The 18,335-nt window shown below is 42.3% G+C and overlaps 1 protein-coding gene across 1 annotated transcript in view; it reads left to right on the forward strand.

Annotated features, from left to right (window-relative positions):
• Positions 1-8,773, forward strand: part of LOC145349123 (FRAS1-related extracellular matrix protein 2-like) — a 222,162-nt gene extending 213,389 nt beyond the window's left edge. Inside the window, exons 23-24 of the mRNA XM_080197492.1 lie at positions 205-351; positions 6,137-8,773. Of these exons, the coding sequence (XP_080053618.1) occupies positions 205-351; positions 6,137-6,643 (654 nt within the window). The 3' untranslated portion in view covers positions 6,644-8,773. The remainder of the gene's footprint in view (positions 1-204; positions 352-6,136) is intronic.
• The last annotated feature ends 9,562 nt before the right edge of the window (positions 8,774-18,335 follow it).

Consider the following 18,335-nt stretch of genomic DNA (forward strand, 5'->3'; position numbering starts at 1 on the left):
TATGAGGGGAAGATTGATGAATGAAATGTTGAAGAAGAAAAAGTTCATTTAAGCATGCCAATCAGCTTCTTATTGCTAGAAAGAATTATATTCAATTCATTGGTTATTTTTAATCTAAAATAACGAACCTCCTCAAATGAAACTTAAGTAGTTTTTTTTAAGTAACGTGTAATTCCAATAATAGGTCTTTTACTTTTTGAACAGGATAAGGCTCAGCCTGAGACACAAGATCCATACTTTGGAAATGTGGCATTCAATGCTAGACTTGCAATAGATGATTCTGAAGCAGTTTCCCTTTCCAGACAGCCTGGTTCTGATGGTTTTCGAATGGATTCCTCCCCACTCTTCCAGGTAGGAAGGAAATGTTTTATCTGTATACTTTCGGCAGACACTGGCAGCATTACCCTTTCTAGACTTGGATTTAGTTGTGCAGGGTTATCAGCACAGTTTATTGGTCTGAAGTATGTTGCAGGTTATCCTTGAAAGGACAGAATTCTGCAATTACAAATCAGTCACAAGTTCGCTGGAATTCTACTGCCTCGCCCACCACAGAATTGGAGTGGGCGAGGGCCAAACGACAGAAATGTCCATTGACCTCAGGCGAGAATTTCCGGTCTTGCTCGAGCAAGGCCATAAAATCCCGCCCATTGTGTTGTTGAAGCATTATCACTTCATTGCATTGATAGTTCTTTGACTGAGATTTTTTTTTAATCACCAGAAATTGTAGGCTGCAGGAGCCCCAGTACCAGGGCCACAAAACCAGGGGCTAATGCCAATTCTGCAGGCAGTGGGACTCAGTTGCGCTTTGTTAGTAGCAGCCAAGTGCACGTGGAGGATGACACCATATCAATGGCCAGTGGCCTTGAAAATAGGTACATGGGGCCAGGGGTAGCCCAGCGATTGATATAAGCCTCAGTGGCCAGATTCCTTCCAGGCACCACAGAGTGCCTAAAAAGGAACAACTGCCCTCCTCTCCCCTCGGACCCCTGCCCTTTTCTTGAGTCTCCTGGGAAATCACTACTGTTCATTGGACCGTCTCCCTACGTAGTGGCAATCTCCAGGAGCGAAATGAGGGAGAAAATTACACAGTAACTGTTACGGATCTGAAAAATACTGTCTGGTGGAGGCAGATTTAATCAAGGCCAGGCACAGACACCTTGTGCCAGATGGCCTCCTTCTGTGCTGTCCCCATTTTATGAAGACTCTCTTGTGTCCTTTGAGGATGTTAGTGCCTCAAACAAGTCAATGCTTTTGGTCAGAGAGAATCTGCCACTTCCAAAATGTTGGCACTGGAAAGGGTGCAAAAGAGATTTGCCATCATGTTACCTGAGCTGGAGAGTTTTAGTTATGAAGAGGGATTGGGTAGACTGGGGTTGTTTTGCTTGGAGCAGAGAATCTGAGGGGGCCATGACTGAGATGTATAAAATTCTGAGGGACATCAGTAGACAGGAAGAAACCTTTCCTTTTGGCGGCGTAGATTTAAGGGAAGGGGCAGCAAGTTTAGAAGGGATGTGAGGAAAAGCTTTTCACTGCCTAAAAAAAAGGATGTTGGAGGCAGAGACTCTTACAACATTTCAGAAGTATTTAGGATGAGCACTTGCGATAACAAGGCTATGGGCCAAGTGCTCGAAAATGGGATTAGAATAGTTAAGTGCTTGTATTTGACAGGTGCGGACATAGTGGTCCGAAGGGCCTTTTATGACTGTGACTTTTACTAGATGATTTTTATATAAGTACCCCTCAGCCTTGTTCCTAATGATCAATTCTATTATTTTTCCAGTTACCCACGTAACTGTAACTTCCTAATTCTTTGGTTGCTTCTGATAGCTTTAATTGGAACCAGAAAAATGTTCACTACAAGCCAGATATTTTTTTCTGGGTTTTTTTAATGGACTCAGTCCATTAAGATGTGAAACAAAGCAGTGATCAGTAATTTGCTAATTTTCACTGCCTGACATCTTCTAATGTGTTTATTTTCTGTGGGAGTTTGTCAGTCTACTTTATGGACTTTATAAACACATTTTTCGCTGGGACTCAAGACGCTGTTCACAAAAACAGCTGGTTTGTGTTCACTGAGGCTGTCGCAATAGAGTAGGACTGAAGTTTAATTAGTTAATATTTTTAATGCAACCTGAGTTATACACATTAAATGCCTTGGTGTTGTAATATCCAAGGATTGATCAATGGGTGGCACAATGGTTAGCACTGTTGCCTTATAGCACCAGGGAACCAAGTTCAATTCTGGCCTTGCATCACTGTCTGTGTGAAGCTGCACATTCTCCCCAAGACTGTGTGGGTTTCCTCCAGGTGCTCCGGTTTCTTCCCACAGTCCAAAAATGTGCGAGTGAGATTGATTGGCCATGCTAAATTGTCTCTTGGTGTTGGGGACTAGTAGGGTAAATACGTGGGGTATCAGGATTTGGCCAGTGTGGGATTGTTGTCAATGCAGACTCGATGGGCCAAATGGCCGCCTCCTCAGTGGCCCAAATGGCCCCCTCCTGCACTGTAGGGAGTCTATAAACAGTATTGAGTAGGGTTGTCGGAATAAACCCAGAGTGGTTAATTTGTTAATGTTTCTGTTGCAGTGAGACTGACTGAGTACTAGATAGCATAAAATCCTACAGGATTAATGCAAATCACTACCTTACAACATACAAAAAAACCACTCAGCATTAATATAGAAACAGAAGCTGGCCATTCAATCCCTGAGCCTTGTTCTGGCTCAATTGGACCAGGGTTGATATGTGTGGCAAATCCATATACCTGCCTATACTCCTTAATAACTGACACGATAAAAATCCATCAGTCTGAATCTTAAAAATCCCAGTAGATCCAGTAACTTCTGCAGAGTAAATTCCAGATTTCAGCTACCCTTCTTGTGAGAAAATGCATCTTGATTTTATTCTTAAAACGTATAGCTCTCGTTTTAACAATTATAGAAGAATCATAGAATCCCTACAGTGCAGAAGAGTCTATTCGGCCCATCAAATCTGCACCAACTCTGTGACAGATTATTTTAGTAAGAAGTCTGACAACACCAGGTTTAAGTCCAACCAATTTATTTGATAGTAAACTCGCAAGCTTTTGGGGTTTGCCCCTTCATCAGGCGAATGGAGAGTTCTGGCCTCAGACAGAGCATATAACAGCACGGTTTACAGATTACTGATTAGAATGTGAGTCTTTACACCTGACCTGCTATTCAAGTCTTAAAGTGGTCAATAATGTGAGTGGAAGGAGCATTAAACCCAGGTTAGAGATGTGTATTGTCTCCAGACAGTACAGTAAGTGAGGTTTAGCAAACCCAGGCAAGTCATGAGGGTTACAGATAGTGCGACATGAACCCAAGATCCCTGTTGAGACTGTCTTCATGTGTGCGGAATTTGGCTATCAGTCTCTGCTCAGCGACTCTGTGCTGTCGTGTGTTGTGAAGGCCGCCTTGGAGAATACTTACCCGAAGGTCAGAGGCCGAATGCCCGTGACCACTGAAGTGTTCACCAACAGGAAGGAAACAGTCTTGCCTGGTGATTGTTGAGCGATGTTCATTCATCCGTTGTCATAGCGTCTGCATGGCCTACCCAATGTACCATGCTTCGGGACATCCTTTCTTGCAGCGTATTAGGTAGACAACGTTGGCCGAGTTGCAAGAGTATGTACCGTGTACCTGGTGGATGGTATTCTCACGTGTGATGATGTCGTCCATGTCGATGATCTGGCATGTCTTGTAGAGGTTGCTGTGGCAGGGTTGTGTGGTGTTGTAGTCACTGTTCTCCTGAAGGCTGGGTAGTTTGCTGTGAACAATGGTCTGTTTGAGGTTGTACAGTTGTCTGAAGGCAAGAAGTGGGGGTGTGGGGATGGCCCTGGCAAGATGTTCGTCTTCATCAATGATACGTTGAAGACTCCAGAGAAGATGTCGTAGCTTCTCCGCTCTGGGGAAGTACTGGACGACGAAGAGTACTCTGTCCACCATGTCCCGTGTTTGTCTTCTGAGGAGGTCGGTGCGGTTTTTCGCTGTGGCACATCAGAACTGTCAATCAATGAGTCGAGCGCCATATCCTGTTCTTATGAGGGCATCTTTCAACGTCTGGAGATGTCTGTCATGATTCTCACTGAAACAACTATATGATGGTATCAACAAGTTCCACCCCACCATCAGACTCACCATGGACTATTCTCCAGAATCAGTTGCATTCTTAGACACACGCATCTCCATCAAGAGCAGTCACCTCAGCACCTCACTGTACTGCAAGCCCACAGACAAACTCACAATGCTTCACTTCTCCAGCTTTCACCCTAAACACATTAAAGAAGCCATCCCCTATGGACAAGCCCTCCGCATACACAGGATCTACACCCCCACTACTTGCTTTCAGACAACTGCACAACCTCAAACAGACCATTGTTCGCAGCAAACTACCCCGCCTTCAGGAGAACAGTGACCACAACACCACACAACCCTGCCACAGCAACCTCTACAAGACATGCCGGATCATCGACATGGATGACATCATCACGTGTGAGAATACCATCCACCAGGTACACAGTACATACTCTTGCAACTCGGCCAACGTTGTCTACCTAATACGCTGCAGGAAAGGATGTCCCGAAGCATGGTACACTGGGGAGACCATGCAGATGCATGAACATTGCTTGACAGTCACCAGGCAAGAGTGTTCCCTTCCTGTTGGCGAACACTTCAGTGGTCACAGGCATTCAGCCTCTGACCTTTGGGTCAGCATTCTCCAAGGCGGCCTTCATGACACATAGCGCAGAGTCGCTGAGCAGAGACTGATAGCCAAGTTCCGCACACATGAGGACGGTCTCAACAGGGATCTTGGGTTCATGTCGCACTATCTGTAACCCCCATGACTTGCCTGGGTTTGCTAAACCTCACTTACTGTACTGTCTGGAGACAATACACATCTCTTTAACCTGGGCTTAATGCTCCTTCCACTCACACTGTTGGCCACTTTAAGACTTGAATAGCAGGTCAGGTGTAAAGACTTGCATTCTAATCAGTAATCTGTAAACTGTGCTGTTATATGCTCTGTCTGAGGCCAGAACTCTCCATTCGCCTGACGAAGGGGCAAACCCCAAAAGCTTGCGAGTTTACTATCAAATAAATCGGTTGGACTTAAACCTGGTGTTGTCAGACTTCATACTGTGTTTACCCGAGTCCAACGCCAGCATCTCCACATCATAGAATCACAGAACCCTACAGTGCAGAAAGTCTGCACCAACCACAATCCGACCCAGGCCCTACCCCCATATCCTTACACATTTACCCGCTAATCCCTTTAACCTAAGCATCCTAGTACACTAAGGGGCAATTTTAACATGGCCAATCAACCTAACCCACACATCTTTGGATTGTGGGAGGAAACCAGAGCACCTGGAGGAAACCCACGCAGACACAACGAGAATGTGCAAACTCCACACAGACACATCATGACAGATTATTTTACACAGGGCCTCTCCCTGCCATATCCCTGTATCCTCTCACATTTAACATGGCTAATCCATCTAACCTACACACCTTGGAACACTAAGGGGATACCTAGGCCCCAAAAAAGATTCATTAGCCATCCTGCAGTAGAATTTAACTAAAGCAAACATTTACCTTACACAAGTCAAATAGATTGTTTGAGTTTATAAAGGATTTGTTTTTGGTTTCAAACATTTAATAAGCACACAGAAACTATACTTAATATACACTTTTGCATAATAACCTACAATGGAACTAATCACAAACATCCCAATCTCTGCTGACTCACACTAGTGTTGTAGATATGCTTTATTGTTAAGTAGTTACAAAAGAAATTATAAAATAGGCATTAAACTATTTCTCTAATAAGAAAAAATGTTAATGGCCATTTAAAGTCATTTTCTCCATCCAAACAGTTACTTGAACCATATTTTTCTCTGAATGTTTCAATTGCTGCAGTGAAATCTGAAGTAAAACAGTCATATGTTACTCTTCAGCTCTGACAAAGGGTCATGCAGACTCGAAACATTGGCTCTATTCTCTCCCCACAGATGCTGTCAGAGCTGCTGAGATTTTGCAGCATTTTCTGCTTTTGTTTCAGATTCCAGTATCCATGGTATTTTGCTTTTATCACACGTTATTCTTAACCTCTAGGTTGCTGCCGGCCGAGAGTGGTACATTCATACCATTTACACTGTGCGGTCAAGGGATAGTGCGAGCAGAGGCATTGGAAAAAGAAGTTTGGAATATCATATTGTTTCATCTGGCGGTGAAACCTTAAGTTCTGTGGGGCTTCCACGCCAGCAACGATCAGTTAAAGAAGCCCCTGTATTAGCTGAGGACATTGGCATCGAGAACAGTAGAGGAACCAACATTCAACACATTGCCTTGGACCGCAGCAACCGGAAGCAGGTTGTCAAGGAAGATATCTTACCTGAAGGAGCTGTGGCTAGATCACCAAATGACCGAGGTGACAAGGTCGGCAATGTTCCTATTATTGGAGGGATTGCTGCCTTATTACTAGCTGTTTGTGTTGTTATTATCATTGTCCTCCTGCTGAAACGCAGAAAGCAATCGGATAAGAAGGGAGAGTATAAGAAATCACCCAGCAACGAGACCATGACTGCACAGAATTATCACAGCGACAGCTCTGAGGTTTGATCAACATCAAATTCCATCTCAGCCAACTCCAAAGTGCCTCAGAGGACTTGAACTGTGCCTTATTACGAAGACCAGAACATTATTTATCCAATTACTGTTGTCACTTGACCTCAACTGTACTTGAATGTTTGGTTTTGAAACCCATGCAACAATTGCATTGACAGAAACTTGGTCATGGGTCTCAACTATCATCTTTTGCACAGAATTCAGCAAGTGACCTGAAATGCACTGTTCATCAAGAGGTGCTGTACAAAATGCATCATGTTGGGGGAGGGGGGGAGTGGGGTGCTGCAGGGAGAGGAGAGGTGCTGCAGGGAGAGGGGCTGGGGCAGCAGAGGGGAATCCACTATTTTTTGAATATCACTTACCCTGAACAGGATTCAAAGACAACTGTATCCAAAGGTGCTAATTAGTTCTTTCCTACTGAAAAGGAGATTTATTAACTTATGTAGATGATGTAAAGACTGGAGGTGCAGTAGTTAGAAGACTCAATAAATCACTTTTTTTATTGTTTCTAGTCTACAAATGAATTAGTCAGCATTTTCTATCAGAATTTTACAGCTGGACATATGTACTGGAAGACTAACCAGTCATGAAATAGGGGAATAGTTCCAATGAAAATGACTTATAATCTTTGCACCCACCTGGATAAATCTTTATAAATACAAAAAAAAATCACCTATGAAATTTTAATCGTTTGGTCCATCTGGGGAGATTGAGGTGCTTTGACTTGGACACCCTGTGGTCTCTAAGTTATCCACATGGTGCTTTCTTATTTTGTATCCTTATTTTGCAATTCTTGTACAGGTTCAATTTATTCATTTTATGTCTCATATTTTGCTTTGGTCTGCAAGGAATTGTATTTACTGCATGTGTGCCACTGTCATTAAGTTTTATCTTGAGCTGCATGAGGGGATGGCAGACAGTGGATATAAATGTTTAACAAGCTAATTGTAAACTGTCCTTGATGGCCAAGGATGTGAATTCCATTAATTAGAAAACAAAATCACCACATTTTTTGTTAAAGCAAGCGAAGTAAATTTTCTGATAAGGTCTGCTCCTGACCTACAGAATAGGTTTTAGACCATGACCAGGTAATCTTTGCACTGATTTAACAGCAGGCCTAATAATTAGGTCTGATATATTTGTGTGTCACCTCATCTAATGTTGTCACTTTGCCTATTTAGTGCATTGATACCAGTTTGTCATAGGAAAAAAAAATCTCAACAAGTCCAATATGCTTTGATGCTTGGTGTTTCCCTCAATTCATCACTTCAAGTTAGTTCCATCACCAGTAACGGATCCATAACCATCAATATTTTTGTGCTATATCGCTCAAAGTAATCTCTCCAGAAAAACCTCCATTCGGATCTCGAATTGTACTATTTTTCTTTACACTGCGAATGGATGTAATATTAAGTTACACACACAAACTTCCATTTTTATTGAGATCCTACTGTCAACACTGCACACTGGCAACTGAGATCTGTGTATGTGCAGGGTAGACATTACTACTTCATTGTAGAATGTGTAGTGACACATTTTGCAACAAAAAATGCTTTCAAGTGCTCAACTGGTTGTGGATTCCAAGAACAGTGTAGGTGTTTTGTATGGAAACTACAGAAAATCCTCAAATAAGACGTTTTAATATCTGCCTTCTTGTTCAACATTAGTTCTTTTTTTTTAAACAATCTGTTTTGCATTTGTCATTGAAGTTATTTGTATATATCAACTGCTCATTTAGAACGGGCAGACTATGCACTCTACGGAATTAGCTTTTATCCATCAGTATAAATGGATGATTTGGTTTTCTACCTTTTTTGCTGCAATCCTAGCAACTCTGGCCTGTTGAGTTTGGAACCATCTTTGTAAATCTCTTAATTGTTCCACTGTGAGATACTGGTGTTTAAAGCAAGGTTATTGAATCGTCAATTCCTGGGAAGTGGTCGGTATTAATCTTATGGCTGCTTATTGCAAGTATTTGTAACAGGCCAGCAAGAATAATGTTCACAAAAATCATTTCTAGAAATCATGTAAAAGCTGCAGCTTAAAAACCTTATCATTTTAATCCTTTTTCATTTTTAGCAATGTGTTCATATTGCCTTTGAATAAAATATTATTTCTCCCATTCTTAATGATTGGAGTTGATTTTTTCAAAAAAGCAATCATTTAAAATCTTCAATTTATCCCACAAGCCATGTGACATTTCCTTGCAACTTGTGTATTGAGTCCCTAACCATTAGGCTTTGAAAGCTTACAAGCTATGTTTTAACGGTGACATTAATCTGAGGAAGAGAACCGCAAGTCAAAAATTTTCATCATAGTGCCAATAATGAAGGAGGTGTGGAATTTAACTAAACCTTGCTCCCTGTAAGGTTGTCTTTGCAGCCATAGAAGAGCGTTGGAGGGAAAACTTAATGACCGACTTTTGGCTTAGTATCCAGATCAACATCATGGCAACTTGACAACGTACTGTTGTAAGTAATAAGTTCAATTCATTTGACCCAACTTAATGATCACTTTTTCCAAATGAGTGAATTGGATCGTGGTTATGGGTTTCGTATGTTATGGACTTGCAACCAAGTTACTGCACTGGAACAAGAGGGGCTCTGAGGAAATTCCGGCCAGACTTTTCTGGTCTGACTGCATTGTCCTGTAGAAATCTCACTGACCAGCACTAATATGGGTTACTGCTGCACTTCCAGTGAAAGCAAGATAATGGAGTGGGAGTAGACAGAAAGCAATTCCTAGCCCAAGATTTTCCTATTGCTTCTCAATTAGCTGAAGGCAACAAGATAACATTCTGCTTTTGCTACCCATCTCTTAGTAAGAAATCAGCAATACTTCTGGGTGTGAGCTTTTGAAGAGCAACTTGCAGGAGAGCTTCAGTTAACTTGGTAGATATGCAAAACCTAGGCTTCCAATCCTCCAGGGATTTAAAATGAATCACCTGCACACTGCATGAAAGAGATTTGTATACTTTATTTATTTTCTTTGAACGTTTGTTTTTCCTCTAATATTGGAAATGGGGAGAAAGGCTGGTGGACTAATGATAAGAATCATCTCATTGGATGGCAAAGAACCTGTTCTCAATTTCAGTTGATATGGTGCACAGTAGTTAGCACTGCGGCCCCACAACGCCAAGAACCCAGGTTTGATTCCCAGCTTGGTTCACTGCCTGTGTGGAGCCTGCACGTTCTTCCCATGTCAGTGTGGGTTTCCTTGTGTGTTCTGATTTCCTCCCACAGTCTGAAAGACATGCTGATTAGGTGCATTGGCCATGCTAAATTCTCCCTCAGGGTATCCGAACAGGTGCTGGAGTGGTGACTAGGGGATTTTCACAGTAACTGCACTGCAATGTTAATGTAAGCCTACTTGTAACACTAATAAATGAACTTTAAATGCAAGGATGGATGTCTCAGGTGACCAATGCTGGGAAGGGGCAATTGGAGGCAAGAGATTATATGATGACATTTCCATCCATTCCCTTATAAACCTACTATAATAAGTTTACAAACATAGGTTTGAACTACTTATACTTATCTAATTAATCTGTAGGGATGTCTGTTTCCACTCATGCTGCACAGGCAGGGAGAGGGATCTGACTTCTATCAAGCTTAAAGCTTGAGGTTTCCTCTTTTCTGTCCTTCTAATTCTGTTTTCAAAACTTCAATATTTATCCTTTGAGCCTGGCTGACAAACATGTATTTTGAAACATAGGCATATTCAATTTGTCTGTGATTGTTACGTAACCTCTGGCAGTCATCTTCAGCCTTTTTGACTCCATTTCGTAACTGATTGATCAAATGAATAGCAATGAGAATGAGCTTATTATCGGAAATGTGTGTGGCTCCCAGGGTCGGTTTTTCCCTTGAAAATGACCATTCTGCTGACTTTATTCCCCATTGCAAAATCAAAGACATTTGTTGCGTAAAGATATTATTTCTTGTTGCCATATGCACACACAGCCTGGAGTTAAAACCTCTATCTGAAGTTAACCATATTTTCCATAAGGCCATTGTAGTGTCCTTTCTTTACTTGGCCATTTTGTATTAAACTATAGCTCATCAGCCACATCAGTCTTTACAGATGAAGATTAAAGTGGTAATTTTTTTAAGCAAATGAATGGACATAAAACTTATGCAATCAAATTTTACCTTAATTCAACTAACAATATAATTATGACAAGTAAAATACTTTTAAAAATATTTACCGTATTATGGTTATTATTGGGTATGTTTGACTTTTCCTGGTCTGAAACTGATTCACTCGACTCACTGGGCGGAATTTTACGAGAATGATTCTAAGTGTCTAGCTAGTGTGAAAATGGGAGAATTGCAGATCCAATACTTGGGTGAGTTTTTATGCCCAATCTTGTGCATGTAGTGCATGAATAATGGATTAGACCATTGCTAACTTCTACAGGCAGTGGGCGGGACTTAATTCACCAGCCAGCAGCAGAAGGAGCTATTTCGCATGTGCAGACCTCTGTTTGTATATAAGAACATAAGAAATAGGAGCAGGAGTAGGCCATCTAGCCCTTTGAGCCTGCCCCGCCATTCAATAAGATCATGGCTGATCTGAAGTGGATCAGTTCCACTTTCCCGCTCTCTCCCCATACCCCTTAATTCCCTTGTCTGTCAAAAACCTATCTACCCGTGATTTAAGTATATTTAGCGAGGTAGCCTCCACCATTCCAACGGGCAGAGAATTCCAGAGATTCACCACCTTTTGAGTGAAGAAATTCCTCCTCAACTCCAATCTAAACTGCTCCCCCCCTTATCTTGAGGCTGTGCCCCCTAGTCCTGCTATCCTTTCTAAGCGGGAAGAATCTCTCTGCCTCTACCTTATCCACCCCTTTCATTATCTTATACGTCTCTGTAAGATCCCCCCTCATCCTTCTAAACTCCAATGCGCAATAGCAACAGCAAAGGGCTAACAGAAAGAGAGTTGTCAGGCCATTGCTGTGGCAGCCAGGCTCAACCAACGGCCACCACCCACACCAATCATGCCTGCCTTCCCTCCCCCCCGACCCAGCCACTGATCTAATGCTGTGTAGGACAGCAGGCTTCCCTGATCGGGCCGTCTCCTCCCCAGTCCTTGTCCCCATTGCCCCCACTCCCCATAAACCATGCCCCTAGCACACTCCCTGATGGGTAGTGCCAAGGTGCTAGGTGGGTATTGCCAAGGAACCAGGCTGGCACTGCCTAAGGGGAGGTCTCAATTTCTTCCGATTCTCCTGGTGAGGCCAACACAACTGATTCCTGTTCATGGACAGCAGGTGTTTTCCTCAGTGGTGAGTTGGACGATTGAGCACCAGGCGCGTTAATCACATGATTATGGTGCTTAACATAAATTTAAATACTTTATTCAGCCTCTTACTGGAACTGGGCGAGGGGCTGACCTCGCCTGAAATCCAGCCTTGGCAAGGTTGCAAGAGCTGAAAAATCGGGCCCGATCCTGAGTTGTCAATTTTCACATGATTTTACCACCCTGCTCTGGCCATCAATGTTCAGGGCGAACCAATTCCACCCACTAGATATCTAGTTTAGCAACTGTCTCTTCCCAGTCAGCATGAGTATTATTCTGTGTGATGTTACCTATGGTTCACTTGGTAGCACTCTCCTCAGAAGATTGTACCTCTGTGTTATCCTATCATGGGATGTGGTTGGTGCTGGCAAGCCCAGCATTTGTTGTCCATCCTTAATTGCCCTTGAGAAAGTGGTGATTAGCTGCCCCTTTACCACGGCAGTCCATCTGCTGCAGGTACACCCGTAGTTGTGCTAGAAGGAGAAAAATCTAGAGTGGCACCTCAGTATGGGACCAAGGGAGTGCTGCACTATAAGGTGTACTGTCTTTTGAATTAGATATTATACTGAGGCCCCATCTGTCCTCTTTCATCCAATGGCACAATTTGGAAGAAGAGGAGAGGATACAAATAGTTGGTTGATAGTACAGATAGCTTTTATCAAAGCATTTATCACTTAACAAAGCTTTTCATCTTGCACACATCAGGATGATCACAAGAATACCAATGTCAGAGAAAGCAACAACTTTGTACTGCATGAGATGTTGCTGATTGGTTGACAGTGGACTCTGAACAGGGGAGTTATCCCTAGTGACCTGAAAAACATTTATCTCTCATCATTAGAAGAACAGTACTGTGGTCATTTTCACATTGCTGTTTAATAGTTTAATTCTCACTAATGGTAATTAACATTAATTATTGGAGTTCATAGAATCCTTACAGTACAGAAAAAGGCCATTTGGCCCAATGAGTCTGCACCGACCACGATCCCATCCAGGCCCTATTCCCGTAACCCCACATATTTATCCTGCTAATCCCCTGACACCAGAGTCAATTTAACATGGCCAATCAACCTAACCCACACATCTTTGGACTGTGGGAGGAAACAAGAGCACCCGAAGGGAACCCATGCAGACACAGGCAGAATGTGCAAACTCCACACAGACAGTGACCCGAGGCTGGAATTGAACCTGAGTCCCTGGTATTGTGAGGCAACTGTTCTAACCACTGTGCCACCCCATTCTTATTGTGGCAGCAAGATGTGACTTAAGGCCAGTTTTGGTCACAGGGATTAGAGGTAGTTAAAAGAAGAGCCTAAAGGTTGGTGCGTGAAATCTTAACAGTTGCATCGAGGCAACTTTAACAGGGGGGCAAGTAGGATGGAAGACTATTAGGTATAAAATAAAAACAGAAAATGATGGAAATACTCAACAGGTCTGGCAACATTTGTGGAGAAAAAAACAGAGTTAGCATTACGGGTCAAGAACCTTTCTACTGCACCTGAAGGCCAACGAGATTCCAGCACAGGCTGATCGCAAAGGACATGAGATGGATGCGGCTATCCACCCAGAAGCAAATGGTAGCCAATTTGAATATTTAAGTACTCCCTTGTGGGTAGTTTGGAGATGGCATCGGGCAGGGTCAAAGAACAAAGAGAACTCAGCATAGGAACAGGCTCTTCAGCCCTCCAAGCCTGCACCAACCATGCTGCCCGACTTAACAAAAACCCCCTACCCTTCTGGGGACCATATCCCTCTATTCCCATCTCATTCATGTACTTGCCAAAATGCCCTTAAAAGTCACTAACGTATACACTTTTTCTACCTCCTCCAGCAACGAGTTCCAGGCACCCACCACTCTGTGTAAAAAATCTGCCTCATACATCTCTTTTTTAAACATTGCCCCTCGCACCCTAAACCTATGCCCCTTCGCTGAAGGCAAAGCCCTGCTGTCAGATTTCGCAAGACGGTATGTTAGGCTAATGGACCTTTTCCGCACTGTAACATTTCTGTGGTTCTGAGGTGTCTGACAGAGCATCCACATAGCACGTTAGAAGATAGAAAATATGGAAAAGATCATTTTGGAAAATTACTTTAAACAAAGCGGATTTGAGTGATTAAACATCTTGAACCAATCTCAGGAAATTCTCACTCAAGAGTGAACAATGACATGGAGCAGACTCCAGAATAAAATGTTGGAGCTGAAAGCCCTACAATTAGGGGAGTCGGTGGCATACTGGTATTGTCACTGAACTAGCAATCCAAAGACCCTGCGTAATGCCCTACCTGGGTTCAAATCCCACCATGGCAGATGTTGAAATTTGAATTAAGTAAAAATCTGGGATTAACCAAAGTCTAATGATAACCGTGAAACCATTGTTGCAAAAATTCATCTGACTTATCCCCCTTGAGGGAAATCTGCCACCCTTACCTGGTCTGGCCTACATGTGACTTCAGATCCACAGCAATGTGGTTAACTCTCAAATGCCCTGTGAAATTGCCTAGCAAGCCACTCAGTCAAAGGGCAAATGGAGATGGGTAACAAATGCTGGCCCAGCCAGCAAAGCTCACATCCCATGAACGAATAACAGAAAAAAAAATACAATGCTAAAATAGGAAACTTAATGTTATTTGTGGAGAAGCTAAGATGGGTTGAATTCCACTTTTTTATTTATAATTATCTTGGAAAGTCTTAATTTGAAACTCATTATGTCTTGTCTGTTTCCCTTGCACACCTACAGGTTTACCTGAGCTGTGGCATTTTCAAGCCAGTCCCAGCAGACAGTGTGACAAAAAGAAAATTCTTGTCGCTGTTGTCATGATATCGTCCATCATCTAGCTTATTTTGTACAATACAGAGATCAAGAATGCCATCCTTTTGTCAAAAGTTAACCAAGGCTTATTTTTAAAACTTCTTGGTCAACCTCTAATCTCTAGGGAAGAGCAGACATCAAATAGTTGGGAGCTATACTTCCTGACCTCTGATGACTCTGAAATGACAGTGGACAAGTGCTTAGCTGTGCAAGCTCAAATCCTGTGACTATCATAAAGCTGCGAAAGACAAAAGAAGCTCTGTGACTTGCTGTAACATATCATCATAAGTCCAGAAAGAAATTTCATCCACATGAACTTAGAGGAAATGAAGGAGTCAAATGGGAAGTACATAATATGTTTACAAAGAAACCATTTAGTAAGAATCGTTTCTGTTCAACAACACCTTTTAACTTTTTCTAATTGCATTGCCACAAATGCCTAAATCTCTGTGAAAGATCCCATTATACATTCATTATATTTAGGTTCGATTAGTTGTTTGTTGAAAACCTATGACCTTCCTCTTATAAATCTGCATTAGCTGATCTAAGTTATTCCCAAACATCCAGACCTCCACTTATTTTGCCCATTTTTGGAAGCGCTGCAAAATGTGACTATAATCTGCAGATTAAATTTGAACAGATATATAAAATCAAAATGTTTTCCCCTTGAGCAAAATACCTGATTCTGACAGCATTTGTTATCCTTCTCATCTCTCAATATTTCCAGCAAATATGTTCTGCGGAACTGTTTCCAGGCCTCAAACAATGGTGTCCTATATGGTCCATTGGGTAAATTTTAAGTAACTCTGATTTTTTCCTCTATCCTAGCACTGTGTCCTGCAGCATATGAATGCTCCAACACATTGCTGCTAGCTCACAATCCTCTAGTGTCAGTGAGGTCCACATGATCACTAATGATGGGGGCTGTCTTGATCATTTCTTTTTACCCAATCGCTTTAGTTTTGAGTACATCTGTTCCTTTTACATCTTGTGATGTCTCTCTGGACTCTGACAGGGTTGGAGCAGCTGAGTGGCACAACATCCACGTCAGATACACGGTGGACTAAACGCCTGACTCTTCTGGAGAGTGGAGATTATATCTAAGTGAAAGTAAAAGTTGAAGCTTGCAACTTGTTGGCTGTTCCATCGAATTACAATCCTTGATAATCTTGATATTGCAGGTGTGTGAGGATATGTCTGATATATAGAATGCGTTCAGCTGTGAGAGTTTATGGAAGTGTGCAGTATGGAGCTTGTCTGTAACTACGCGAATACCATTCGGATCTATTCCTAACTATCTCATGGAAGCATCTGATCACCTAATGCAAGGTCTGAACCATATATTTGATACAGTGGGTCTTGTGGAACTGTGTGGTATCGATTCTGAATTGACAGCCTGGTGAAAATGTTTAGAAATGTCTAAATCCTGATAATGTCGTAGAAATGTGGGCTGTCTGCTCCCTGAGGAAGGGGTGTATGTGGGGGAGTGAGGATGGGAAGAAGTCTAGCAGAGAAATGCATGTGTCTGATCCTTGGCATTAACAGTTTAAGTGTGCAGTATATATCAGATACAGGAATGTGATTCCTGATTGATTATGCAGTGCCTGTTCAGAGCACATTCTAAGGATAGATTTTCATTTTAAAATAAAAGCAAAATACCACGGATGCTGGAAATGAGATGAAAACAGAAAATGCTGGAAAATCAGCAGGTCTGGCAGAACCAGTGGAGACAGAAACACAGTTAGCGTTTTGAGTCTGTATGACTCCTCTACAAAACTTGTCTTCAGCCCCAAAGTGGAGTCATACAGGGTCAAAACGTTAACTCTGCTTCTCTCTCCACTGCTGCAGCCAGCCCCGCTGAATTTATCCAGTATTTTCTGTTTTTATTTCAAACAATCATGTTGTGTTCATTTATTTCCAGAAATAGAGATAGATTGATGACAGAATTCTGGGATGTAATTGTAAATTTACGCCGGGAAAGCAACAGCCCTTTTAATTCAACATCAATATTTTTCCAGCATTGCTCCATGTCATGATCCGTGCAAAGATTGACATCCAGAGATGCTGAGGGTGCATTTTGGCATGGGATGACCAAACCTGGTGCTGACTCAGGTAGCATAAGGGTTGAGGAGTAGGGTGGGAAGGTGCAACAATAGCGGAGGGCAGAGAAGTTGGTGATCTGGGAGTGAGGGAGGATGGTAGAGAAGCGCTGACTCCAATTGGGTGTGAGGCCCCTGAGATCTCTGTGGTGGGCTGGGAGGGGGGAAAGGTTTACTTATTTACTCAGGTTCTGATCTTTCAAGATGGCGCCCAAATCACTGAGCAGTGGGGTTTTGCTGGTGTGTTGAGGTCCCACCCACGCCCCCATAAGATAGCGTGAAACATGTCCCCTTAACCTTTTGGCGACGTATCGTAAGATTTGGAGAGAAAACCAACCGGTTTCTCTGGAGAGAAACATACTGGTTTTCTCACCGGAAACAACACTGCCGTTTTTTTGGTAAGATTTCGCCCTATGCTTCCACTACCTTTTGGGGAAGAAAATTCCAGACACTCAGAGAAAAAAATTCTCCTCGTCTCTGTCTTGAATCTCACCTTAGTTATGAGTCGTCATGCATTACATTTATCAACAATGTCTCTAAATCACTTTCTAATTTCCAAGTTTATATTTGATTGATTAAAGCTGCCCATAATGTAAAGATTATCAAGGAAAGCACCTGTTCTCTTGGATAAAGCTTTGGAAGTCTGATTGTCTGTTTTGAGGAACACTAACTTTGTTGCTGATCAGTTTCTTGAAGGATGTATGCCTGAACAAGTTGTTGCACTGCAATGACATGTTAGCGCGTGACTGAGATTTTGAATTGCTTTTTAATAACCCTAGCCTTCACCTACTTCATCTCATTCAGATAGTTCCGTCTTGTTGCTGGATGAATGGCTTTGGGATGAATATTCAAAACAGATTTGATTATCTATCAGCTGCCTTAGCTCCTCATCATCAGAGGTTTCAATTTTCACTTCAATTTCCTAAGCTTCCTGACCCCACTTGCTTCTCAATCTCACATCAACTTCTCTTAAACACATGACTGACTGCATCTTTGACTTTTTTCAATCCCTTGGTCATGACAAGAATCTCAAACTTATGTTCCTTACCTCCTCTTTCTGACATATTACACTCTTCATTTCAAATAGCTATATTGCTACTTTCCTTGGAGAAGTAAGTTTCTGTCTGTCTAAAATAAAAACAAAATCCTGTAAAAGCTTGAAGTCAGAAATTTCAGCACACCTGTCAGCTAGTTCCACCATGAGATTGTCCTTGGCACTCAAAGAGAAATAGAGTTTTGAATCCATATAATCCAAAATTGGAATTGAAACATCAACTATTTCTCTCTTCACAGATACTGCCAGACCTATTGAGTCTTGCTCGCACTTTCTGTTTCAATTCCTTTCTGCCTAATGCCCTGTTGAACTTTGGGTTTCCCAAACTCCAACCTGCCTGCCGCCTGTTTATTATTGTCCAACAAGGGGCACACACGCGATGGGTCATACGAGGGCTGCTCTTGGATGTTTCGAGAGTA

This window comes from Carcharhinus amblyrhynchos, chromosome 10, assembly GCF_965287045.1.
Source record: "Carcharhinus amblyrhynchos chromosome 10, sCarAmb.v2.hapA, whole genome shotgun sequence".
Lineage (NCBI taxonomy): Eukaryota > Metazoa > Chordata > Chondrichthyes > Carcharhiniformes > Carcharhinidae > Carcharhinus > Carcharhinus amblyrhynchos.